The sequence below is a fragment of the Girardinichthys multiradiatus genome, chromosome 14, assembly GCF_021462225.1.
Source record: "Girardinichthys multiradiatus isolate DD_20200921_A chromosome 14, DD_fGirMul_XY1, whole genome shotgun sequence".
Lineage (NCBI taxonomy): Eukaryota > Metazoa > Chordata > Actinopteri > Cyprinodontiformes > Goodeidae > Girardinichthys > Girardinichthys multiradiatus.
In genome coordinates, this window is record NC_061807.1 from 38,937,908 (window position 1) to 38,964,444 (window position 26,537).

Here is a 26,537-nt window from a genome sequence, read left to right on the forward strand (position 1 = left end):
TTTATTGTTTTTAAATGATTATAGAGATTTTAAGTGTTGACCCTGACCTTTAATTTTCAGGGCACCTAAAATAAGATGCTTTGGGAGCACACTCTGGTGTGGATGAGCATTTACAAGATTATGCATAAGCCAATAACAGTATGTCCTAATTTCTTCAGTTAGTTGAGTAAATGAACATACAAAGTGTGGAAGTACTTTTAGACTGGAACAAACTTAGATACCAGTAACATTAGGAGCTGAGATAAGTAGAGTTTTCAGAAGGACCAAATTTCAATATCAAAGACAGTCCTACAACAGACATTTTTAGAGGAAACACGTGCAGTCCACCATAAGGAAATTATGTGTCAAAAGTAGTGACTTGTACTAAAGGTTCTTCCTTCAGGTTTTCACCAAGTCATGTTTTGGGAATCAAATACTTATTTCACTCAAAAACATGCTAATCAATTGTTAACTTAATCATTGAAGAAACAGATCAGCCTGGTTTGGCAGATTTCTTCCAGTTAAAACAAATTACAAAACTTTAGCCAGTTTTGTCAAGGCATGACTTGGAGAGTAATACAAGCTTTTATCCCAACTCATCTCAACTATTGCAATGCACTTTATGTTGGTGACAGCCAAGCGCCAAAGAAGACTGAATGCTGAAATTAAGGATGTTTCGGTAGAGTGTGTTATACTAGGTTCCAAATGTCCCAAAACTGTTTGGAAATTTTTAGTCGTGCACGGTATACAGTACAGACCAAACGTTTGGACACACCTTCTCATTCAAAGAGTTGTCTTTATTTTCATGATTATGAATATTGTAGCTTCACACTGAAGGCATCAAAACGATGAATTAACACATGTGGAATTATATATTGAACAAAAAAGTGTGAAACAACTGAAAATATATCTTATATTCTAGGTTCTTCAAAGTAGCCACCTTTTGCTTTGATTACTGCTACGCACACTCTTGGTATTCTGTTGATGAGCTTCAAGAGGTAGTCACCTGAAATGGTTTTCACTTCACAGGTGTGCCTTGTCAGGTATAATAAGTGGGATTTCAAGCCTTATAAATGGGGTTGGGACCGTCAGTTGTGTTGTGCAGGAGGTGGATACAGTACACAGCTGATAGTCCTACTGAATAGACTGTTAGAATTTGTATAATGGCAAGAAAAAAGCAGCTAAGTAAAGAAAAACGAGTGGCCATCATTACTGTAAGAAATGAAGGTCAGTCAGTCGGAACAATTGGGAAAACTTTGAATGTGTCCCCAAGTGCAGTCGCAAAAACCATCAAGCGCTACAAAGAAACTGGCTCACATGAGGACCGCCCCAGGAAAGGTAGACCAAGAGTCACCTCTACTGCGGACGATAAGTTCATCTGAGTCACCAGCCTCAGAAATCGCAGGTTAACAGCAGCTCAGATTAGAGAACAGGTCAATGCCACACAGAGTTCTAGCAGCAGACACATCTCTAGAACAACTGTTAAGAGGAGACTGTGAATCAGGTCTTCATGGTAAAATAGCTGCTAGGAAACCACTGCTGAGGACAGGCAACAAGCAGAAGAGACTTGTTTGGGCTAAAGAACACAAGGAATGGACATTAGACCAGTGGAAATCTGTGCTTTGGTCTGATGAGTCCAAGTTTGAGATCTTTGGTTCCAACCACTGTGTCTTTGTGCGGCACAGAAGAGGTGAACGGATGGACTCTACATGCCTGGTTCCTACCGTGAAGCATGGAGGAGGTGTGATGGTGTGATGGTGTGGGGGTGCTTTGCTGGTGACACTGTTGGGGATTTATAAAAAATTGAAGGCATACTGAACCAGCATGGCTACCACAGCGTCTTGCAGCGGCATGCTATTCCATCCGGTTTGCGTTTAGTTGGACCATCATTTATTTTTCAACAGGACAATGACCCCAAACACACCTCCAGGCTGTGAAAGGGCTATTTGACCAAGAAGGAGAGTGATGGGGTGCTGCGCCAGATGACCTGGCCTCCACAGTCACCGGACCTGAACCCAATCGAGATGGTTTGGGGTGAGCTGGACCACAGAGTGAAGGCAAAAGGGCCAACAAGTGTTGGAAAACCATTTCAGGTGACTACCTCTTGAAGCTCATCAACAGAATGCCAAGAGTGTGCGTAGCAGTAATCAAAGCAAAATGTGGCTACTTTGAAGAACCTAGAATATAAGACATATTTTCAGTTGTTTCACACTTTTTTGTTCAGTATATAATTCCACATGTGTTAATTCATAGTTTTGATGCCTTCAGTGTGAAGCTGCAATATTCATAGTCATGAAAATAAAGACAACTCTTTGAATGAGAAGGTGTGTCCAAACTTTTGGACTGTACTGTATGTCCACTGAACAAGTGACTTAATGCTTCTGTTTGACCATGTGATGTTTTCCTCCTTGTGTTGGTGGACCATGTTGTCTTGATGTGTTGTTATGATTTGCTACCTGTCATCACGTGATGTCGTATCACTTTGCTTTATGCCAGTGTCTTTATGTTGCTTTCACTATATGCAGTATGCCTGTGTCCATGTTGTGGAGATAATACTGTGAGATATTGTATTGTCTCACTGCGCTAATTTGGAAATCTTAAAAAAAAAACAGTTTTAAATAGTAGTAATATTAATACAAAATGACCCTGTGTCTCATTTGTCTAGTTCAGTAAAACAACTCACCATTAGTTAGGTGTCACCAGGTCATATAATTTGGGAACAATGTGAATAAAGATCAATAATTTGCCTTAAAAATTACGATATAAAATAGAAGAGGCAATAAAATCATATAGGATTGGTATGTCTTATTTGCCAAGTCACAATACGTGGCTTGTCAGTAGGTCACATGATATGAAGACTATTGAAGTTTAATTTTTAAAACTAATTTTACCATAATTGTAAGACCCAAACAACACTCCTCTTTTATGTGATTTCAATGCCTCTCCTATGACTGAGTAGCAATTTATTTACTGAAAATGAATAAACCCAGAAAAAATCTATGGATTGTCTTTGGGTTCAAACTTCAGTACCAACTGCCTGTGACATATATTCAACAAGCTAATTAAATCTATTCGCATTTGAGTTATTCCAACAGATTCTTCTACAACATAAAAAAGGCTATTTTCTAAACCCTCTCCCTCTTTCCATATGAACACTTTTGAAGTTCTGTCTGCTCCACAGTAAGTTTATGTTCAAGTTGCAGCCAGAATATTCCAGAGATAACTACATATAGTTGAAGTAAATATGGCATCCATTTTAACACAGTTTAAAACTATTTTTACATTTTGCTGATAAGATATGGTGAGATTTCCGGTTTTGATTATTAAAATTATGGTCAAGTAACGTCTCTGTTGTTATGGCAACTTCTGATAAATTACTGTGACTTTTCTAGAAATTCCAAAACTTAAAATTTTACTGGCTCTTTTTCTGGAGGCATCTTTGCTTAATGGAGTTTTTCCTCAACATTAAACTAAAAAAGCTAAAAGTACACCACAATCAGCTTACTTCAGTTGATTCTGGGAACTGTATTTTATTCCTACTTGACCTTAATTGCCGGATTTGATACCATTGAGAAAAACATCCCCCAATAACGACTGAACTCCAATGGTAGCATCAGTCATATACCTTCATATACCTTGAAAACGGATCCTTCTCTGTCAACCTTTAAAACATTTCCTCGACATTTTGTGAGCGGTACCAAAGGGTTCCATTATGGGTCCCATTCTGTTCTCTTTGTATGCTTTCCCTGTGTCAAATCATCAATAAATAGAATATCTCCTTCTATTCCCGTGCTGAAAATCCTCAACTGTATCTGCTCTTTAAACATGATTGCAGGCCCAGGCTGGAATTACATGCCTGGAGGGCATTAAAAACTGGATGGCACAGAACCTACTTTAACTAAATGAGTGTAAAATAGATATTGTTGCTCTTCCCTACTCCCTACTCCCTACTCCCTACTCCCTACTCCGTTCAAAGGTTTCCTGATCAGCTTGGTGGCCTCTCCGCAAAAACAATTGATGTCGATTTTGGCTCTGACATTAAATTGGATATGCAAATTAACTCTTTGAAAAAAATAGTTTTTTCATCATTGCTCCGTATTAGGAAATAAGCCTTATTCAGTGCAAGACCTACTCATCAGCTGTTTTATTCGTTTACATTTTAATCCATGTCTTATGTATTTCTATATTTCCAGATCTTTTTACTTTCTTGTCTTCTTTATAGCATTTTGGTCAACATTAGTTGTTTCTATATGTGCTTTACATATAAATTTGACATGAGAGGAGAGAAAATGATCAGGTTCATATTAAACTAATGCGTCTGATTTATGTCTGGAACCCTAAGTTAAAAGCCCAGCCTAAAGAATACCAGAACATGATTTACTGGGTCCAAAGAAATTTGGTAAATAAATAATTGATTAAAAAAAAAGAGTCATAGTCAAACCAGCAGGGCTTACAAGTGTCGAGGTAGGAAAACTTCTCTGGCTGTCCGTTAACTCTTACATGACTCCTCACCTGTCTTCGACTGTTTTTATTTGGCACCCCAAAGGACAATCCTCAGTCAGAGATCAGTTGTAGTTTCCACAAGTTTATTAAAACCAATCTGAATTCAGAGAGGGAGACATCACACTTACACAGCTACCTGGAAATGTCTGTGTGTTGTCTCAATGGGGCTGTGTTCCATTACATTTTATACCCCACGCTGCTATGCAGTACACATACACAATCATACTGTCTGTGGATGTCTCCCCAGCAACAGCATAAAAAAACAGAAATACATTTCATCATTTAATAAAGAATTATTTCCCACACGTCTTCAGGAAGCTTCAGGGTGGAATAGTTATCAGAAGTTTCGACTAGCACAGAGAGGAGTACCATGCCTCCCCACATACACTCCCGGCTTCTCACGATACAGACAGAAAACACCTGCAAGCCTCAACCTTGAATAATGAACACTCCTTGTGTTATAATACTAGAGGCTACTGTTAAGGTTTTTTCTAACTATCAAAAGCATAAATAAAACTCCTAATAAAAATCAATCTATAAGCAGCAGAGTCCCAAATATATCTTAGTCTTAGCTACTAATAATAAGGCATTTATATTTCCACACAAGCCTAGATTATAGAACATTGATTGTTCATTTAGATATTTATTGCTGAATAAACGCAAGCCGAATAATATCACTGATAGCTATTTCCAAATTGCTTTCTATTGTCAAATACAGAACTAAACTGGCCAAATGAACATTGAACCTTGAACTCTGGTTCAAGGTTCATCTGGTTCTTTCAATTCAAACTTCTCAAGAAGCTTCACAAACCCACGATTGGAGGAATCCATACAAATGTCTTCTCCATCAATCAGACTGACTCTGTAAGGCAAAAGACACATTGGTGGATTGGTAAATTCTAGCATATACATTTCATTTAGGAAATTAGCCATCAAAATATTCGGGATAAAATTCATAAAACACATTTTAAAGAAGCAGAAATCAATTTGTAATCTTACAAATCTATGAGTTCATGTTACAGTATAGTAAAAGACTTACGTAATGATGGCAGGACAGTCAGATGATGGTAAATTCATCGTCAGGGACTGAACATCCTTTGGGTCTAAGATGTCCCAGTTTACAAGATATAAACATTGCATGCAATGTTTTCGTTCCATTGGTTCCATTGATATCGAATTACTCAAACTAAATTCTACATAAGATTAAAAAGCAGAAAATGAGAATAGATCATTTACCAGAAACTATAAAAGTGGGCAAAATAAGTGATGGAGTTTTGATGAAAATTCAATCTGGAAGACTTACCCCTTCCTCTGCTCCGTCCAATGACTCCACCATGCGTCCCCGCTCCAGCCAATCAGCATCGAGTCCACATTTCCTCTTCAGCCAATCACCCTCCAAAGCTCAGCTTTAAACATCTTCGCTCACGGACTTCCTCGCTCTTCAAGCTGAGCTGCGACCCTCCTCCTCTCTATCTCCACAATCTGGCTTCCTAGCTCCTGCTGATTTCCCCACATCCTAAGGCCTCCACTCCACCAACAGTCGGATCCCAGGGGGAAGACGTCTCTAATTCTATTCATAAGTTGTTCATTCTCAGCATTTGTGTCATCTTTTGGGGTCCGAACGGCAAAGAAATAAAAATTTGTAAATAAACTTCTCTAATTGCCACCTACGTGTCTTTTCATTGTGAGTCTATCAGGATTGCAATGAACATGTCCACGTATTTCAAAGTAAATAGTTGTTCAATAAATTTGTATGTTATTAAAAAGATAATTTATTTCAGTAACTCAATTCACTATGTGAAGCACATTACATAGATCAATTACACACAGTACGATGTTTTTGAAGCCTTTATTTCTGTTCTGTTCACAATGATTTTCCCATTGCAGCCAATGAAAACACAATATTTGAATGACGTGTATTCTAATTTATTGAATATGATCGTATGATGGGAGAGTTTACATGAAATTCATAGCATTTACACCAGATGCCAGAAATAACTCAAGTAGCTCACATTTACAAAGAAATCAGAAAGTCCATAAATTAGGTTATGGAATGACAGAAAATAAGCGATGAACAAATGAAGAAGAAGGAGGTCCAGAAAGCAAACATGTTTTCCATGCAAATGAATATCTTATGGTTTAGCTGTCACTGATGGCCAATAAAGATGTTTCACCAGGGTACTACACAAAAAGAATCTCAAGGTGGGTAAAAGCCAGTGGCAAGCCATTATATTATTATTATAAATTTTTATTTATTCATTTTTATTGGTACTGGTGGACTTCATATAATTAAATGAGGTATAAATAGAGAAATGTTGCAGCACTTGATGAAAATCTGAAGATGAAGCAAGAATGGATTTTTCAGCAGATCAACAGATTCAACCTGAAAAGACTCACAAATGAGAGAAACACAGAGATGGCAATTACAGAAGTTTCTTAGCTGATGTTTGTTTTCTTTTGGTGCTTGGACCCCGGTGGAAGACATCGATGCTGATAGTGACATGAGGTTGAATGAACATCTTAGGGTTAGAATTAGAAAAGTTTTCCCCCCAGGATCCTGATACTGGTGGTGGAGTGGAGGCCTGAGGAGATAAGGGAGTCGGAAGGAGCCTGAAGTCCGATGGTGGAGATGGGGTGGAGGAGGGTCGAAGCTTAACTGAAGAGCAGGAGAGTCTGTATATGAAGGTCTTTTAAGTGAAGCCTTGAGGGATGATTGGCTGAAGAGGAATGCGGACCAGAAGCTGATTGGTTGGAGCGGAGAATGTAGTGGAGTAGTTAGACGGAGCCGTAAGTAAAGGTGAGTCTTCCAAGTTTCATTTTCGTCTAAACTCCGTTACACATCCAAGGAAGCTTTAAATTGTTTTTAAAGAGAGAAAAGTAACTTCCTGAAGTGGCCCCTTTCAATCACCGAACTCCAAATGAAAATCTACGGACCAAGCTGAAATTCAGACTACACAGAAAATGCCCTCCAGACCTTCAAGATATGGAGATGGTTTCTTTGGAAGAAATACTACTGTAGCACTTCATGCAACTACTTTCTCCCTACAGAAAATTACCAACAAACGCTCTTTTACTAAGTATTAAATAAATTTTTTGTAAATGCGTTGAATATTTCTTATAAAAATGCTGGAATGGCCCATTGAGGTAAAAGGTAAAATTTGTTTATATTTGTTCTAAAAGTGAAGCAGAGCAACAGCCGGAAATCAATTTGGCCCTATTAATAATGACCTCACAACTTATGGACTAAAATGGGAGAACTATGTTGGTTTTCTTGCACCGACGAAGCACAGACCATTGGAGAAAAAGGCAACGGGCTGCAGCCACTAAATAAAGGGGTTTTGCCAAATGCACAGTGGATGCACTGAGATGTACTAACTAGAGATGTACTAACAGCGCGACAGATGAGCAAGGTTTTGGACGATGTTATTAGTTTTATCGAAACAAGACTCCTGAAAGCACGACTGTTGTCTGTCCTTTGTGAGGAAATGGTAGCGCAACACTCAGCTGTGTTGTTTCACAGTAAAGCTCAGTGGCTCTTGCAAAGTCTTAAAAAGGGTGTTTTATATATACTTAGGAAGCAACACCGATTGTCAATCAATTTCACAGCTGTTGTTCAAATGAAATAGACAACAGAGGGAAATCTTTGGCGATTAGCAAGACACACTCAATAAAGGAGTGATTCTGCAGGTGGGGACCACAGACCACTTCTCAGTACCTATGCTGGGGGAGGTTCTGTTATGATTTGGGGTTGTTTGGTTTTTGTTTCTGGGTTTTTGTTGGTTTTTCACAGTTAAGATTTTGAATCATGCTTCTGTTATTTTCCTGGTCATGCTTTAGCTTTGTCGTCTTGTTCATGTTTTGTCAAGTTTGGTTTTCAGATCTGGTTATGCTTTTGCTTCATGTTTTTTCTAGTTTCTGTTAGTTTGTGTTCAAGAGTCTCTGTTTTGCTCCAGCCACGTTTTGTTCTATCTGTAAATTAAGTTTATTCGGTCCACCTGCACCATGTTAATCAGTTTTGTTTTCCACCTGTAGCATGCTCCATATATACACACCTGTTCTGTCATTGATTGCGGAAACATTCTCATGCTCATGTCTTGTTCTCTAACCAAGTCTTGTTTTATTGTTCATGCCATGCCTGTCTTGCCTGCCCGTTTGTTTTGTTCCTGCCTCCTGCTGAGTGTGAGTTTTTGTTATTAAACCTTTTTTCACTTACCATCACGCTGCCTGCTCGTCTGCATTCTGGGGTCCAATATCAAGTAAACCGTGACACTGTGCTCTTCACAGATGAAAGCAGGTTCACAGTGAGCACATGTGACAGACGTGACAGAGTCTGGAGACACCGTGGAGAGCGATCTGCTGCCTGCAACATCCTTCAGCATGACCAGTTTGGCAGTGGGTCAGTAATGGTGTGGGGTGGCATTTCTTTGGAGGGCCACACGGCCCTCCATGTGCTCGCCAGAGGTAGCCTGACTGCCATTAGGTACCGAGATGAGATCCTCAGACCTCTTGTGAGACCATATGCTGGTGCGGTTGGCCCTGGGTTCCTCCTAATGCAGGATAATGTTAGACCTCATGTGGCTGGAGTGTGTCAGCAGTTCCTGCACTTCATCCTCCGGCACCTGGACTCCACAGGAACCTACGCCAGGATCCTGTTTGTGGATTTCAGCTCTGCCTTCAACACCATCGTCCCAGTTCTGCTACAGGAGAAGCTCTCCCAGCTGAGTGTGCCCGACTCCACCTGCAGGTGGATCACTGACTTCCTGTCTGACAGGAAGCAGCGCGTGAGGCTGACCATCAGCACCGGTTCCCCCCAAGGCTGTGTTCTCTCTCCTCTGCTCTTCTCCCTGTACACCAACAGCTGCACCTCCAGTCACCAGTCTGTCAAGCTTCTGAAGTTTGCGGACGACACCACCCTGATCGGACTCATCTCTGATGGTGACGAGTCTGCGTACAGATGGGAGGTGGACCATCTGTTGGACTGGTGCAGCCAGAACAACCTTGAGCTCAACGCTCTAAAGACAGTGGAGATGGTTGTGAACTTCAGGCAGAACCCAGCCCCACCTGCCCCCATCACCCTCTGTGACTCCACAATTGACACTGTGGAATCTTTCCGCTTCCTGGGAACCATCATCTCCCAGGATCTCAAGTGGGAGCCAAACATCAGCTCCCTCATCAAGAAAGCCCAGCAGAGGATGTTCTTCCTGCGGCAGCTGAAGAAATTCAACCTGCCAAAGACTATGATGGTGCACTTCTACACAGCCATCATTGAGTCCATCCTTACCTCCTCCATCACCATCTGGTACGCCGCTGCTACAGCCAAGGATAAGGGCAGGCTGCAGCGTGTCATTCGGTCTGCTGAGAAGGTGATTGGCTGCAGTCTACTGTCGCTCCAGGAACTGTACACCTTCAGGACCCTGAAGCGGGCAGGGAAGATTCTGGCTGATCCCTCCCACCCCGGTCACAGACTCTTTGAGACTCTCCCCTCTGGCAGGAGGCTGCGGTCCATCCGGACCAAAACCTCACGCCACAAGAACAGTTTTTTCCCATCTGCCACCAGCCTGGTTAACAAAGCCCGGTAACCACCCTGACACTGTCCCTTTCCCCCACACCCCCCCTTTTTTTGCTGACAGGACACTTGTAACTTGTAACTCTATGTGTTACATTAACGCTCAGCTTGGACTCCTGCTTTACTTGCACTGCTTTACTTGCACAATGATCACCTGCACTGTTGTATTGCTCTTGCATCTTATACTGCTCTATATTTACTCTCACTCACTTAAAACTGTGCACATATATTTACATTATATTGTAGATATGTTTATACTGTTTAATTTGTACTGTATTGCACCGACTACGCCAAAACAAATTCCTTGTATGTCCAAAAACGTACTTGGCAATAAAGCTTTTCTGATTCTGATTCTGATTCTGATTCTGATGAAGACAATAGAGCGATGGACTGGCCCACCCGTTCCCCACACCTAAATCCGATTGAGCACATCTGGGACATCATGTCTCGCTCCATCCACCAACGTCACGTTGTACCACAGACTGTCCAGGAGTTGGCGGATGCTTTAGTCCAGGTTTGGGAGGAGATCCCTGAGGAGGCCATCCGCCGTCTCATCAGGAGCATGCCCAGGCGATGTAGGGAGGTCATACAGGCACATGGAGGCCACACACAATACTGAGCCTCATTTTGACTTGTTTTAAGGACATTACATCAAAGTTGGATCAGCCTGTAGTGTGTTTTTTCACTTTAATTTTGTGTGTGACTCAAATTCCAGGCCTCCATTGGTTAATAAATTTAATTTCCATTGATGATTTTTGTGTGATTTTGTTGTCAGTACATTCAACTTTGTACAGAACCAGGTATTCAATGAGAATATTTCATTCATTCATATCTAGGATGTGTTATTTGATTGTTCCCTTTATTTTTTTGAGCAGTGTATAATGTTTTAAAATAAATTATTGTAATTGTCATCAATTTTACCCAGAAAACTCTTCAAATATTCCAATTAATCCAAACTATCTAATAGTACAGTCAGATTCAGTTTATTATTCAAATTGGTTAAGAGTTTTTCTATCTAAGGAAACCCAGCAGATTGCATCCAGTCAGTGACTTGCAGCAGTCACTCCTCCTGGATGAGCATGTAGAGACAGTGGACAGTCGCTTGCATTGACTTTGCAGCAATCCCTCATACTGAGCATGCATGTAGCGACAGTGGAAAGGAAAACACCCTTTTAACAGGAAGAAACCTCCAGCAGAACCAGGCTCAGTGTGAGCGGCCATCTGCCACGACCGACTGGGGGTTTGAGTGAGTGTCAACATTTTTTTGGTTTCTTTAAGATCTATAATGTTTATTTTTTAAATGATTTAGACCAATTTTGCCTGAAATAAAGCGGAATCTATGATGTTTTTTAGGGATGCAACTTAAACCTTGTTTCCTCACCTGCTTCTGAGATACTCAGAAGAAATCAAATGAAATCATCAAACTGAAGTTTGTGTCTGGTGTTATGGCTTATTGTCAGCGCACAGCCTGTTCTACAGCCTGAAATGTGTAAGACTATAAAAATTTGAGTGTTGTTTCCAACCATTTTTAAAGAACAAATGTTTAAAATTGCTGTCTTGTCAACCACAATTCTGTTTTTTTTTTTTTTTTTTACATTTTAAGATCTCATATAAACAAAAATAGCAAGCTTTCCACATTGATGTTAGTACAACAAAATAAAACAAAGACAAAAAATTGTATTATTTGATTTAAACTGCATCAACTAAACTGTTGGTTTTTGTATTCTGGATTTTTTTTGTTGCTTTGTTTTAGTGGCCTATATCAATGTTTAATTGTTTATACAGGATATAAAAATATCCCACCTAAATGTGTGAGCCTACACCCTATTTAGAGACTAACCAGTTTAGCTTTTTCTTAACTTAGACAAAATAGTTTTCAATCATTAACTTATACAATGACTTAACACCGATTTATATCTAAATCAAGCCTATACCTCAGTAAGCTGCATAGATTTCTTTGCATGTGCGTATTACTTGGTTGTCACCATTCCAACATTTTGTGTGGATTTCATGTTAATAGCCCCCTTAGAAACCCCCTTGGTTTTTTGTATTGTTAGGACCTCTAGCCAGTAGTTTCAAAGTACCAATAACATTTTTCCTACAACCCTCCCTCATTTTTCTTTTTTTTTTTTTTGCTAAAAACACAAGCAAGAGATGTTAGCTCTTACCTGGATAATGTTCAATGGTCCTTAATTCAGTTATATATACACCAACATGGTGTTCCTCCCTGTAAGAATGGAGTCTTGTTAACAAATAGGAATTCACTGCAAAATTCATCCTTTTTTTGTTTCCCAATGTTATTTTTTGTCAAGCAATTAAATCCACAATATTACAATAAGCAGCTAATTTCTGTTTCTATCAGCCAATTTCCTGCTGAGGATCCAAAGAAAAATTTATGCAGCCCTCATAAAGAGGGAGATCCTTCAGTTGACACAGAAGGTAGAAAGAAACCACTACTGGGGTAAAGAGGAATTTTGAAAATAGTAATCCATTTTTTAGAGCAACTAAGAAGAAAGGCTTACTCTTATGATATTGCGTTTTTTTCATCGAAGAGTTAAACTAAAGTACACTGAAAACTGAAATTAGTTTCAGTCTTCAGTTATAATATACTACTCTAACACAATATATCAATTTTTTAAGTCTTCTGTGACTTTTTCAATGAACATATTAAATGAAATAAGAACTTGGCAAACAGATGCAGATAACTTACCATGTATCAAGATATGTGACAAGGCTTGGTGGAGTCACACACACTTCCCTGCCGTCTGACAATGTCTCTCTGGAAAAAAAAAAGTTCATTTATTTTGCAGTTTAGTTTCTTCAAGTTTAGAAAAATCTATTGGGCCTTCAGATAGTAATTTGACCATTTCCTGCTCTGTGTTGTAGGTTTTGCCTTTCTTTGATAAAACCTTATTTTCTCAATATAATGTAGCTTCAGTCAGAAGTTTCGTGAACATTAATGTCATTTCAAATAATAAATTCAATGAATTTTGAGAATTAGAATTGAGTACACAATTTTGAACTCATTTTGGATTAACTTCAATTCACACAGGGTCATAACTATACACAGAGGTTCAAATACCTAAATTCGTCTTGCTAAATCTTTCGATAATTAGGGCTTAAGAATAGAATGCCTTTAACTTGACAATATTGATGCCTATTGATCTATTTAGCAATCAGAATTGACTACACACGGTAGCTTCTCTTTGCCAGAGTCAGATGAGTGAGACGAATTAGTTCAACTAAATTTATTTGAGCAAAGTTCTCAAGAAAATTGTAACAAGTAGAAATGTACATTTACACATTTAGTTGTGGGAGTTATTTGGAGCCATCTCTAGAACTATGGGTTCCAAGATCTTCAGTTCAAACAATCGTACATAAGTACAATTCGTACGATCGTACAGTGTGTCATTGATAAGAATAACCAAACTGTCATCTCAAGATGACAAGTAAATGTTTGGGGGAGTTGAACTGGGGCTTTCAAACTTAAGAACACTGCACCAAGTGTCAGGCATTTTGGCAGTGCCGTCATGCTCTAGGGACGCTTGCTGCCAGTGGTACCACTGCATCACACAAAGAGGGTGGAATAGCAAAGAAGTAGGACCACCTTCAAATTTGGAAAAAGACAAAAATTTAAATAAGAATTCAAGCCAATAAAAACAAAGAGCAGAACACAAGAACAAAAATTAAGAAACTTAACCAATGAACAAAGATACATGGAACACCTAAGGGACAACCACAATAATCCTAAGCGACATTTAATTAAATGTTTGTCTGAGAGTATGGATATACTATATTTGAACCTGTGCATATAGTTAGAATAAACAAGCAATAAAAATAAATGTATTCACTCATTATTTGTTTTTAAAATTGTGTGTATAATTGTCCCACCCTGGAAGAAAATGATCAAACGAATGATCAAAATTCCAAAATTAACAAAACATTAATGCTAATAATGGGTGAATTTAAAATTCTGACCACAAACATATGTATAATAGAACCCTACATTTCATGTACAGATGTATAAGGATCAGGAAGGATCTGGATGGCCTGTAAAGCCAGAACCAGCAAAATTCACTGAAATACAGTTAAAAGAAACAATTAGCAAACTGTGCTTCCAGCTTCCTTGAACCTGGAAGCACAATTTACTCATTTTATATTTCAAATACTTTTCTATAAAGGAATTTTTACTTAGATTTTCTTTGAAATTACATAATTCTGCCAAAATTTTGAAAACATAGTATTAACAAGTTAGTAACTACACATTATAAGTCATTTAGATTAAAACCACAACAAAATCTATGAACATACAATATTTGTGAATGCATTCAGCATATTCAACAAATGTATGTCAAATTTGGCCTTTTTTCAATCATAGAAAAACAGGCTGTTAATTGAACACCTACATGAACTCAGCTGAACTGCAGTTTTCACTTGAGAGCCAAATCCTCGCTCTGGTGACAGGGAGGGTTTCAGCAGGACGTTTCTTGGCTTTCTCATAACAACGACATCCAGCAACAGCTAAACAGAGATGGAAGACCATTACATTTATTTTGACAGCACAGTGCCTTAAATGGACTGAACTTATATAGCGCCTTTCCAGTCATACAGACCCTTCAAAGCGCTTTACACTAGAGCCACATTCACCCAATCGCACTCACTAATGCTCACACATTCATACATTATTGGGATTTTATGTGACAGATGAACACAAAGTAGTGCATACATTTGAAGTAGAGGGAAAATAATGTATGGTTTTCAGTATTTTTACTAATTAAAACCCAAAAACTGTGGCATGTATTTATATCCAGCACCCTTTAATCCGATACCCCTGAATAAAATCCAGAACAACCAACTGCCTTCTTAAATAACCTGCTTAGTAACTAAGGAGGTCCATCTGTATGAAACATAATCTTAGTTTTAATCCAGCTGTCTCAGAGGTTTCTTAGAGAACATTAATGAACAAACAGCATCATGAAGACCAAGGACCCCAGCAGGCAAGTCAGGGAGAAAGTTGTGGGAGGGTTTAAAGCAGGATTAGGTTATACATAATTATCCAAAGCTTTGAACAGCTCACAGAGCTCTGTTCAGTCCATCATCTGAAATCGGAACTTACCAAGATGTTCCAGTCCACCTAAAACTGACAGGCTGGGCCAAGAGAGCATTAATTAAAGAAGCAGAGAGGTTAACATGGGCCTCTTGGCTGGGGATCTCTGCAACTCTGGGGGAGTTTAGGTATAAAACTTGTCCACAGGACAGTTAGTTGTTGTTCATTCTGCAATTCTGGTCATTATGCTGCTGCAGCAAGAGGAAAGCTATTGTTAATAGAATACCATAAGAAGTTCTGTTTGTTGTTATCCACCAGCCACGTAGGAGACACTGCAAACTGTACTCTGCTCAGATAAAACTGAAACTGAACTGTTTGGCCTACAAGCAAACCTTATGTAGAGAAAAACTGTCATGCTATCATGCCGTGGGGAAGCTTCTTTTCAGCAAGGACAGGGGAATCTGGTCAGAGTTAAAGGGAAGATAGATGTTAGTAAATACTGGACAATCCTAGAAAATATCCTGTTAGAGGCTCCAGAAGACTTGATAGTGGGGCCGAGGTTCACATTCAACCAGGACGATTATAAACACAGAGCCAGAGCTCTGGTTGAATGGTTTAGATAAAAGCATCCAAATGAGAATCTGTAGCAATAAGTTTGATGTTTACAGATCCCCATTAAATCTTATTACGTCTATGCCATTTTAGACTAAAGAATGGTAAACATCCTCAGTCTTTAGATCTGGAAAGCTGGTAAGATACAGTCCAAAAGCCATGCAGCTGTGATTGCTGTTGTAGATGGTGGGGCATTAATACAAAAGTACTCATACTCGTACTCTTCTGCTTTATTCAGAACTGGGTCGCGAGGGCAGCAGACTCAGTAGAGACACCCACTCTTTTGTCTCCCCAGACACCTCCTCCTGCTCCTCCAGGGGGAGCCCAAGGTGTTCCCAGGCCAAGCGACAGACATAGCCCCTCCAGCGTGTCCTGGCCTGTCCCCAGGGCCTCCTCCAATACAAAAGTAATATTTAAAAAAATTTGAAAAAACTTTGACTTGTATAATTTTCCTTCTACTTGACCGATATGTAATATTTCTTGTTGGTCTATCACATAAAATCCCAACAAAATACACTGACGTTGGTAGTGATGGGACAAAATGTGAAGACTTGAATGCACTGTATTTTTAAATATTGGTGTGGTCTAAAAGATATTGCACCATTTTCCTCTTGGGGTAAAGGGATTTCCAGGTTCTGTAGCAGGATCTTGGAACTGGACACGTTGGAACAGAAAACTCTCCCATCGTTTTGGTTTATGCTGTGAGCAAACAGAGAGAAAGAGATCAGGAATTTGTTACCTTAAATAAGCTTGAGATTTCATCCATGTTTTAATTCCATGGTCCTAAAAAACCTACTCTGGCTACAAAATTTCATAAATGATGATAATGTTAAGCTAAGCTTGCTATCTTTCAGCAGTATTACTCACAAAAACAATCTTTAAAAAATGTGCCTTACTAAATATTGAAAGCACACAGAGGAGATTGCTTGATCACATCCAGAAACTGCACAGCCTTTAGGTCAACATCATCCAGGTTTTCCATGAATGGATTGCATAATTTACAATTGGCTGTTAACACAAAAAAGGTATTCAAACACATATAAATTATTGTGCAGTGCTGGCAACAGGTTAAAGTGTTACTTGCAGGTTAAACTTACAAATATTGCTAAAATCGTCTTGGTTTAGAGGGTCATCATACAACTCCTTTGAGGGCAAAAGAGGAGGGGGCCAATTGGTTATGAAAGCCAGCTGTGTGGTAGAGGATTTCTCTTCAGATGGGGTCTGACGTACAATAAAAGAGACCTCAGGTGATTCTGTGGGGCCTGGCACAGGTGTTGGTTTGGACAGGAAGCTGTGGGTAGGTTGAGTCATACATTCCTATCAATAAATTGGCTTAAAGGAAATGCACTCCCAGGATGCTCAAAATGTGACTTTTTAATCTGGCAGGAAATAGACTGAATATCAAATTCTGACAATCCACGTAATGAACATGAGATAAGATGTTGCAACATGGTTATGCTGTTCTCAGAGGTTAGTATGATATTGTGTGCCCAGCAGCAGTAAACGCAAGTCTTCTATACATACCGACGAAGATGAGTAATAAGGCTGAAATTTGTTGTGCAAACTTTCCTTCCGTCCATTAAAGTCTCACTGAAAAACAGCAATTAGAGGTATTACAGATCAACAAACCAACTAAAGAAACAACACCGAAGAGCAGCAATATTCGAAGTCTGGACTCTGATCCAGATCCACCTTTCTTTTAGGGCCTGATCTATGCAGAAAACATAGATGAAATTGCAGAATTAAACATATAACTAGCTCGAAAAAAGGAGAGATATCATCTTTTTCTTTTACTTTTTTGTCACACATAAATGTTTTGGGTAATTCAAAAAATTGTACTTTCAGATAAAGTAAATGAGAAAATAGAGAAAGCGGTTTTGAAATTATTATAAAGTGGAAAGATCTATCTCTGTGCGAAAACTAATCACTTCCCCCCAAAAATTAACTGTTTTAGACATATTTTTGAAAAGCTGAGTTTGATATCAATAGCCACACCCAGGCTTTATTACTGCCAGACTAGTAAAATAAAGAAACCACTTGAAGAAAGACTTTCTGACAAACTGTGGTAGGCTAAAAGATCTCAAAGAGCAACAGGTCATGCCCTGATCCAAATAAATTAAGGAAAAGATTAAAAACAAATAACTGAATTGAGAACTGCTAGGAAAACATGTTATAAAGCAAATAATCTACTCATAAAACAGAGATGAAGCTAGTAACCCATAGCCTTGCACCTCAGAAAATATCTCCTATTGCTAAAATCCTCAGCAGAGCGAGGTGCACGTTTACTGTACTTCAGCTGGATTTTTACTATTACATTTAAAGTTCACTATAAAGCCTTTCTTCCTGGCCTTGAACCTAACACCAGCTAAAAGTGTGCCACAAGCCCAAGTGCCGGTTGCACCACAATTTAGGACAGATGTTCTGATTCTAATCCCAGACAAGATGCCAATCATATTCTGCACCTTTGAAACTCCAGTAGAAAAAAAACACCCACTAAAACATATGGGGTTGTTTACACTGACAGATAAATTTAACCTGTGTTCATCAAGCATCACAATTATCATATACATACAAACATACACAAACACACATACACTTACATGTGTTCAGTTGAGTTGCAGGTTTCACTGGGAAATTGTATTTTCAAGCTCTTGACTCGGGAGGTCTCAGTGGATGATTTCTTGTTTTTCTCTGTGCAGTAGCATCCTTCTGAGACGTTTAAGTGGCCACCCGACATTCAGCAAAACAAAATGCATGATCAAATAAAAAGTTATAGATTCAATGACCAAAAACGTTAAGCATCAAGTTAACCAACCAGGAAGAATAGTTCAATATGGAGATCATTTGGTACACATCCATATGTATGTAATTGATTGGAATTAGTTGGCAAATTTAGAGTTGCACCAGAGGGCGTTAGTGGGGGCAGCACAAGTGGACCGGCAGCAGCATTAGACAGTTGCCAAAACATCTGAGAGTTGGAAGAAGACGTGTTCTGAGTCCCTGAGAAAAATGCACATTTTGCTCCAAATGTCGAAATGTGCAAATAAACCCCAGACTAAAAGTAAAGGTCCTTGTGAAGATGCTGGCTAAGTGAGTGTCATTATCCACAGAGAAACAAGCCCTGTACCAACAAGGGTTAAAAAGGCCCTCAGTGATGAAAACACCTTTATTTCAAAAACAACTTCAAAAAGAAGCAGTGTCTTTTAATACTGTCAACGACATATTAATAGTTAATCTACAAACGGCTGTAGTCCTCAACTGCAAGAGTAGAGCTTGTCAATAATCAAAAGGTAGTTGGAACCAGAGGTTGTGCTTGACTGTTTTGTTTTCAGTCATTTTGACTGACAGAGGAAGAAAAAATCCAGTCACAATATATCTTTTTTCTTTGGCGTTTGGCAAAATCTGAGATGATTTTACTTGTTTTATTGTGTCTGTACATTAATATGTATTTTATATTCAATCTTTTTCCATTTTGAATTGTTTTTATGATTGTGTACAGCACTTTGGTCCTGTCAGTGTATAAAGTGGTTTATAAATAAAGTTGGTATAGTATGGTATTTTTACCCGTCACTTTATTTTTTTTAATGATAATTAAAAATACAAGGCTGCACGGTGGTGCAGTTGGTAGCACTGTTGCCTTGCAGCAAGAAGGTCCTAGGTTTGACTACCGGCTTCTCTCTTTCTGCATGGAGTTCACATGTTCTCCCCATGCATGCATGGGTTCTCTCTGGGTACTCCGACTTCCTCCCATAGTCCAAAAATATGACTGCTCGATTAATTGGTTTCTCTAAATTGCCCTTAAGTGTGAATGAGAGTGTACATGGTTGTTTGTGTGTTGCCCTGCGATGGCCTGGCGACCTGTCCAGTGTGTGCCCCGCCTCTTGCCTTTAGACTGCTGGAGATAGTCACCAGCTCCCCCATGACCCACTATCGCATAAGCGTTATAAAAGATGAATGAATGAATTAAAAATACAAAAGCATTCATATCCATTCATTTTGGTTAATATTCAGCACGAATAAGCTGAACAGAGAATTCACATCAACCAGATGAATAAAAAAAACATGAACAGACCACCTGCTGTGACCTGAACACAGTCTCACAACTTCCTCCTGGTCCGCAGGGTCCTGAATTGCGCATTTGTGTGTGCGTAATCAAATGTTTGGAGTGGGATTGCTGTAGAGGTTATTGTCATATGGTTTCGGTCTTTTGCCTCGGACAGAGGACTTCTCGTGGCTGATGTGTTGTTGTTCTGGAGGCTGAATTCACGCTCTGCCGCCACACTAGAGACTGAAATTACAAGCGCCACGTCAGCCAAAGTTTTGACATCAGGGAACATTTCTCCAATTGAAGTGATCAGAAGTAGGCAAGACCATAGACATTAATATTAATGTCTATGGGCAAGGCTCTGATCCGGCAAGCACTCGCTTCACAGGGAGGAATCAGCAAATTAATTTGCGAACTCGCCACCATGTGGTCAGGGGTGTGAACCACAATCTGTCAAAATGACGGCCTTCAGATTTTTCCGTCACTGTTTAAAAAAACTGGTCAAAAACGGAAAATACGTGTTTAACGCGACCCTAATTGGGACCAAAATGATCAAGAACGGCATTGGTGACATGCTACACTATAATGGATTGAACTTATGCAGTACCCAGCTAAAAAGGTGCATGTAGTTGTCCATCTTAGATTTCCTGCTAAACAGTGAAATAAGTGAAAGGAGGCCTCGGAGAAGGTGATGAAGAATCCAAACCAATAAACAAAGTGCCGAACACCAGAAAAAATTAAGAAGCTTAACAAAAAAGCTAAGATGTGTGGAAAACCTAAGGGACAATCCAAATAATCTTAAGCAACATTTAATTAAATGTTAGTCTAGGAGTATGGATATACTTTATTTGAACCTGTGTATATAATTAGAAAAAACAAGCAATAAAATATGCACTAAATTCTTGTTTTTTAAATTAATTAAAATTCAAACGTTTAAGCAAGAAGAAGCAGCTTTTGGTCATGGATTGGGCTAGCCAGTCTTTAGACCTCAACACAACTTGCTGAATCTTTAATTTTTCTGTAATGTGTAATCTGTAATGTGGTCACTAAATACAAGAAACATCTTATTTCGGTAGCAACAAAGGTTATCACACCGAGTTCTAAGTCATGTTTTGTAGGCTTGCTGACATCTAATGTTTGTTTTCTAGACTACTGGTCAATATGCTGTCTCTTCATCTTTAATTAAAAACTACCATAAATGTCATAGATTGTTGGTTTCTTTGAAAGTGAGCAAACTTGTTAAATCAACACAGGATCAAATACAGACGTTGCCTTTTGGTGCCATTCTACACATGCCAGCAAACTAATTAATTTACATTCATAACAGTGATCTGTGTACTTTGCAGAATGTGAATCATCCAACCAGATTGAATAAGCTTGAACTCTAGCACTTCAGCAAAAGTTGTCAGAAAGAAATCTCACCTGGGCTACGCATATCAACGGGGGCAGATTGTGGTACCACTAGATCAGTATCACCATCAAACGGGCTTGTGGGTCTTTTGGGTCTTTTGTTTTGTTTTTTTGGCAATTTCCGCATCTTGGGTTTCTGTGTGGTTGTTTTAGTCGGGGATACTGGCTTTGTGGACAGGTGAGTTCCAAATAGTGAGCCGTGCGAGTCAGGATATTCAGGAACATGTAGGCAAAATTCTTCATAATGTACTGTTTCATCACGTTTAGGGGATTTCTCTCTCTTGAATTCCTTGTCTGTAGAGAAATAAATTCTGAATGATACAGGAAAAGACTAAATACATTAATTTAGACATGGATATTTCCTTTGGTCTTCGGTCTGGTGATCTTGTTTTGATGACCCAAACATTTGATCCAGTTAGCAGGAATTGCTAGGTTTTAGCTGACAAGAATCATCAATTATGCTACCTTGTCGTTACATAACTGAAATTATGCAACAAAAGCCCTCACTTCACTCTAACATGTGCATATCTTTTGATAGTAGCAAAGAAGTAAAATGTCTGAAAGATTAAATCAATAGGATAATTCAAGCTACAAAAACCAACACAGAGATTACAGTATCTTTAAACATTTGTATTAGAACTTTCGACCAAGTTATAAAAACATAGGAGAATTGAGATATACTGTAAAGACAGATGTGTAGCTCTGTGACCTGAAACATTTTGCATTTGCATGACCAGAATGTCAGGAAAACTCTTGGTAATGTCAATGACATGACTGTTGCCCTAAGAAAATTATTTTCCTTTAAGGCTAATCAAAAAAGGCTGAGTTTGTATGAAGTAAATAAATAGATTAAATAGATTGAGGAGTGGAACAGAGCACTGTATGGTAATCTGATTACTCTGGATTTATCCTGTTACAGATGATGGGATTGGGGATGAGGTGCGGATAAGGCAGATGTGGTGATGCATCTATCTTATTATTCATAAAATTTTGTTAATTTGTGTTGTTGAGTTTGTTTGGAAGATTGAGTTTCAGCAATGTTTTGTGCCAAGACAAAAAGGTCATCTAACTACATAAATATATTAAATTAACAAGATTTCTTATTTTCTGTTTTTCTTCTCTGATGGTGAAATGACGTGTTAGGTTTCTTTTTGTTCTGCCACATGGAAGGCTTTTTAAGCATGATCATGCTGTTTAAGATTATATCAAAAGCTCTCAATCAGATTCAAGTCACAGCCCAGAAGTGCTGTGTCAGTTTATTGCCAGAGACAAGCCTTCCCAAAACGTCCACCTTTGTCTCATCAGACCACATAATATTTTCCCAAAAGTAGGAAGGTTCATTGTTGTTCCATATTTTTTTACTTTTTTATGTCTGATTTCTTGATTTTACAGGTCTGGTAATACACAGGCCTCATGAAACTGGAGCTCATGAAACTGAACTAAATGTGTTAAATCCCAGGTAATTTGTGATTTATAAAGGGTCAGGTTGGTTTGCTTTTTGAATTCAACCTAGTGATACGTGTCTGGTATAAAAAAAAATATTTCAACTCAGTGGTTATTTAAAAAAAGTTTAAATAATTTAACATATTAGATAAGAAAGAAAATCTAAATTGACTTAAGTTATTTATTTAGAGAAGGGCTCTTGGGATAAATCTTTAAAGGGCACTCATAATCAAGTGTCGATCTTCACTGCTGTCTGAAAGAATAAATCAACATAATCTTCCCAATAACCACTTTTATACAATAGGTGCCTACAACCCATATTACATCCTAAAATTGTATTCATTTGAAAGACAACCATGAATAGGCCTACCTACTGAAAAACAAATGATTCTTATTAGAGCAAAAAATAACATTGTACTCACTTGCTTCTGTGTGTTGAAACAGAAGGGCCACCAATAGCAGATGAGTGAAGAAGAGGAGGACCATAATGATCTGGATTTTAAAGCAACCACTCTCAAGATCTGAGTCAGGCTTGCTGGTTCTTGGTTAAATAACATTCAGTTAAAAATTTTCCGCATGTGCATTATCTGATTGCTCAGAAGCAAATAAGTACGGAAATTAAAGCTGATAACTAATCTAAAAACATACCCTGCATATATCCTGCATAAAAAAACAACTATTTAGGTTAATGATGGAAAAGATCAACAAAAAAAGATTATAAAAAAACAAACTTAGCACTAAGGGAGCACTATTTTGCACAACAAAAGACATTTTATAGGATAATTGCTAATGATGTGATCTTCAAAATGTCCAAAAGGCTTTGAAAGTGGAAAATAATGCATTCCCGTACACATACACACAAAAATAAAGTAACTATGAAACTGTAGAATTTTGTGGGTGGTCCTTATATGAGTACCCCTGTAAATTATATTCTGGGGCTGTTTTCTTCCCATCACTGTTATTTTTAGGCTTGTATGATCACAACTTTTCTAGTCTTTCAAAAATATACTTTTCGTTTTTAACTTGTACGTTTCTCCATAACCATAAAATCCCCTATAATTATTATGGATTGTTTATCATAGTGTCCATCTTAAGGCAGTTAGTTCATGGTTATGGGTTTCTTACCTGCAACCAAAAGAATTTTTGTCAACACTGATGTTTAATATGCTCAAATCCATTTATATATCCTGACTACATCACCTGACATGTACAGGAAATTGGATAACCTGGCATTTTTGTAATGCCCAAATGGATCCTATTGCAGAGAGGAACTTTTTTTTTACTTCAAAACTGCATCAACTCCAAAAAATGGATATGACTGGGATTGAAATTATTGCACATGACCAACATGATTGTAAACGTTTTACATGTTTACTTTAAGGGAGTACAAAATATCAAATTAGATTTATTCAACCACATTTTTTTTCATATCTGTAATTGTGTGGTGATTTGGTGGGTTTTCCACATAATGTACCACATTCCCTCAGGGGTGATCTTGTTCCTCTAGCCTCCTTCAGACTACAATAAAACATTACTCAAGGCAAAGTATTATCATAAACCAGTGTAAGTGGCTTTTAATTGTTTAAATGTCAATGGTAACATTGTTAAGATTTTGTTTAAAGTTAGTGACATCACGGTGCTTAATTCAAATTTTTCTCTCAGTTCGATAGTGGGTTGTATTTGCCCAATGCCGGACTAAATTAGATATTTGAATCTGGTAATTTTACTATCTTTCCATTAGGATACATAGTTGATTAAACACCAGCACACTAATTGTTGTAGTTGGGCACATCAAAATATAGTTCAAAGGGGCCATTACCCTTTAGTTTATATAATTGTAATTTATGTGAAATGCACTTTAGGTCATTTTCCTTCCCAAATGAGTTGAGAAATTAGTTTGTTCCAATTCTGAAATTATATCTGTGGGATCTCTATGGGGAGAGATGAGAATAGGGACAAGATTTACATTATTATTTAGGATATTAATTTCTACTGCATTTATTCTGTTGTAAATCCCCTTTGCTAGAATGGCCCGCCTTTCCAAATACTTACTTATATTTATGCTGACCTGTTTATAATTATTATCTTTACATCGTTTTGATAGGCTTTTACCTATGTTGGCTCCAAATTTAACTTACATTTCTTGGGTGATTGATTGGACAAGCAAAAAGGATCTGAGTTATTTGTATAGCCAGAGTACTGGCAAAATTACACCCTAGTTTTCATTAACTGAGTGAAGAAATTTGCTGGGTTCATCAAGTATATCGTAATGTCATCAGCAAATAAGCTAATGTTTCTCTATGTTTCTCTTAATTTATTTTTTTCCCCGCCTAATCATTTGAGGTAATGGTTTGATATATAAACCAAAGAGTAAAGGTCTTAAAACATACCCTTGTGTAGTTCCCTTTCCAATGTAAATCTCTTAGTAAGCGAGCCATTGATCTTTATTCTAGCACTAGGATTTTTACAGATTGTTAATCTGTACAAATCTGTTAATTGGACTGTTTTTTTTCTTGGAATCCACATTTTTCTAACATTATAAAAACATCAGTGGACTTGGTCAAAGGCCTTCTTGTCCTTTCTGATGAAACGGATGCCGAATTAGCCCCGATGGCCTTTATTTTGCAAGCTGACTGACAGGAAATGGGGTAGAGAGAGAGAGGGGAAGACATGCACCAAACGTCAATGGGCTGGGATTTGAACCCAAGATGGCTGCGTTGAGGACTCTATCCTCTGTACACGGGTTGCACGCTTTACCTCTTTTCCACCGCCACATGACAATCAATTTTTGAAGGGGTAGAAATTAGGTTGCTCCACACTGCTGTCTTGTTCTAAAAATCTTACAAAAGTAGCAATGGAACAGATTCTACAAAAGTTGTTAAATCATTGCCTGATTTCCTATCATGGGCAATGGGCTCAGATTAGGCTCAAAGGTTGTTAAAAATGGTAAGACAAGATAGAGCTATGAGGGAATACTGTTATTTGCTCTCACTCAATGCCATTGGTCAGCACAAGACCAAGAGCTTGAAGACAGGAGTGTGTAAGTCTATGAACATTTTATCTAAAGCCAAATGAATTAAGATAGCATTGAAGGATACATTTAGGCAAACACTTTTAGTGTTTTGTTTTGGAAAAATTCGTATTTACCAAAGTAAGAGACAGGAGATTGTCACTCAAGTTAACTTTATTGATTACCATACCATGCCATACCATACCATACCATACCATATTTATTTATGAAGCACTTTAAAAAAAACTAGGGTTCACAAAGTGCTATATATATACAAAATAGCATATAACAATAGAAAAACAGATTAATTTAAAAAAGACACATTAAAATAGACATGTTTTAATAAAATGTTAAAATATGTTAAAATAGAGCCAACATCTCATAATGTGCAAAATGCTTTAGCAAAAATGTGTTTTAAGAATATTCTTAAATTCAAAGAGAGTCTAGGCTTGTCTGACATGCAAATGAAAGACTGAAAGAGGACTGCAGAACATTATAGACTCCATGGCACAAGATACATTTTTTACTGTTGACATATTTGATTATGGAAAAGGTGTTTTAACATAAAACTGCAACTATTTTTGAGACAGTAGGCTGTTTGGAGTAGCCCAGTAGTATTAGTCCATCAGAAACTCTGTGCAGGGACCTAAAGGTTTGAGTTTCCAAAATGGTAGCCAATAAACATACATTTTAGACGGTTTTTGAAAGAGGTGTGGGAAGAAATTGACTTCAAGATTCCATGCAAACCACCTACAAGTAATGTCCATTGAACATTGACCAAGTTCCAACCTATGTTCTGCTTGAGGATGAAGCAAATAATATTCTCAATACCAGTTTGTAACTTCTATGCAATGTGTTTTTTCTGGATACTGGACTGATATTTTACCTATCTCCAAAAAAAAAATGAAACCACCATAACAGG

General features: G+C 38.1%; 1 protein-coding gene across 1 annotated transcript; it reads right to left on the reverse strand.

Annotated features, from left to right (window-relative positions):
- Positions 1–4,680: 4,680 nt before the first annotated feature.
- Positions 4,681–23,151, reverse strand: LOC124880908. The gene is made up of 12 exons (XM_047386320.1): positions 23,028–23,151; positions 21,175–21,456; positions 18,308–18,416; positions 17,232–17,297; positions 16,805–16,998; positions 16,604–16,715; positions 16,309–16,406; positions 14,455–14,569; positions 12,759–12,827; positions 12,217–12,275; positions 5,522–5,675; positions 4,681–5,344 (listed from the first exon to the last, which is right to left on the reverse strand). The coding sequence occupies exons 1-12, from the start codon at positions 23,089–23,091 to the stop codon at positions 5,242–5,244; spliced, it is 1,425 nt and encodes a 474-aa protein (XP_047242276.1). The 5' UTR covers positions 23,092–23,151; the 3' UTR covers positions 4,681–5,241.
- Positions 23,152–26,537: the final 3,386 nt, after the last annotated feature.

Excerpts from the sequence above, each read along its gene's own strand:
- LOC124880908 (XM_047386320.1), bottom strand. The coding sequence starts at position 23,091 with ATGGTCCTCCTCTTCTTCACTCATCTGCTATTGGTGGCCCTTCTGTTT. Across the intron at positions 21,457-23,027 it reads GTTTCAACACACAGAAGCAA|ACAAGGAATTCAAGAGAGAG; the intron begins GTGAGTACAATG and ends ATTTCTCTACAG. Across the intron at positions 5,345-5,521 it reads GACTGTCCTGCCATCATTAC|AGTCAGTCTGATTGATGGAG; the intron begins GTAAGTCTTTTA and ends TTTGCCTTACAG.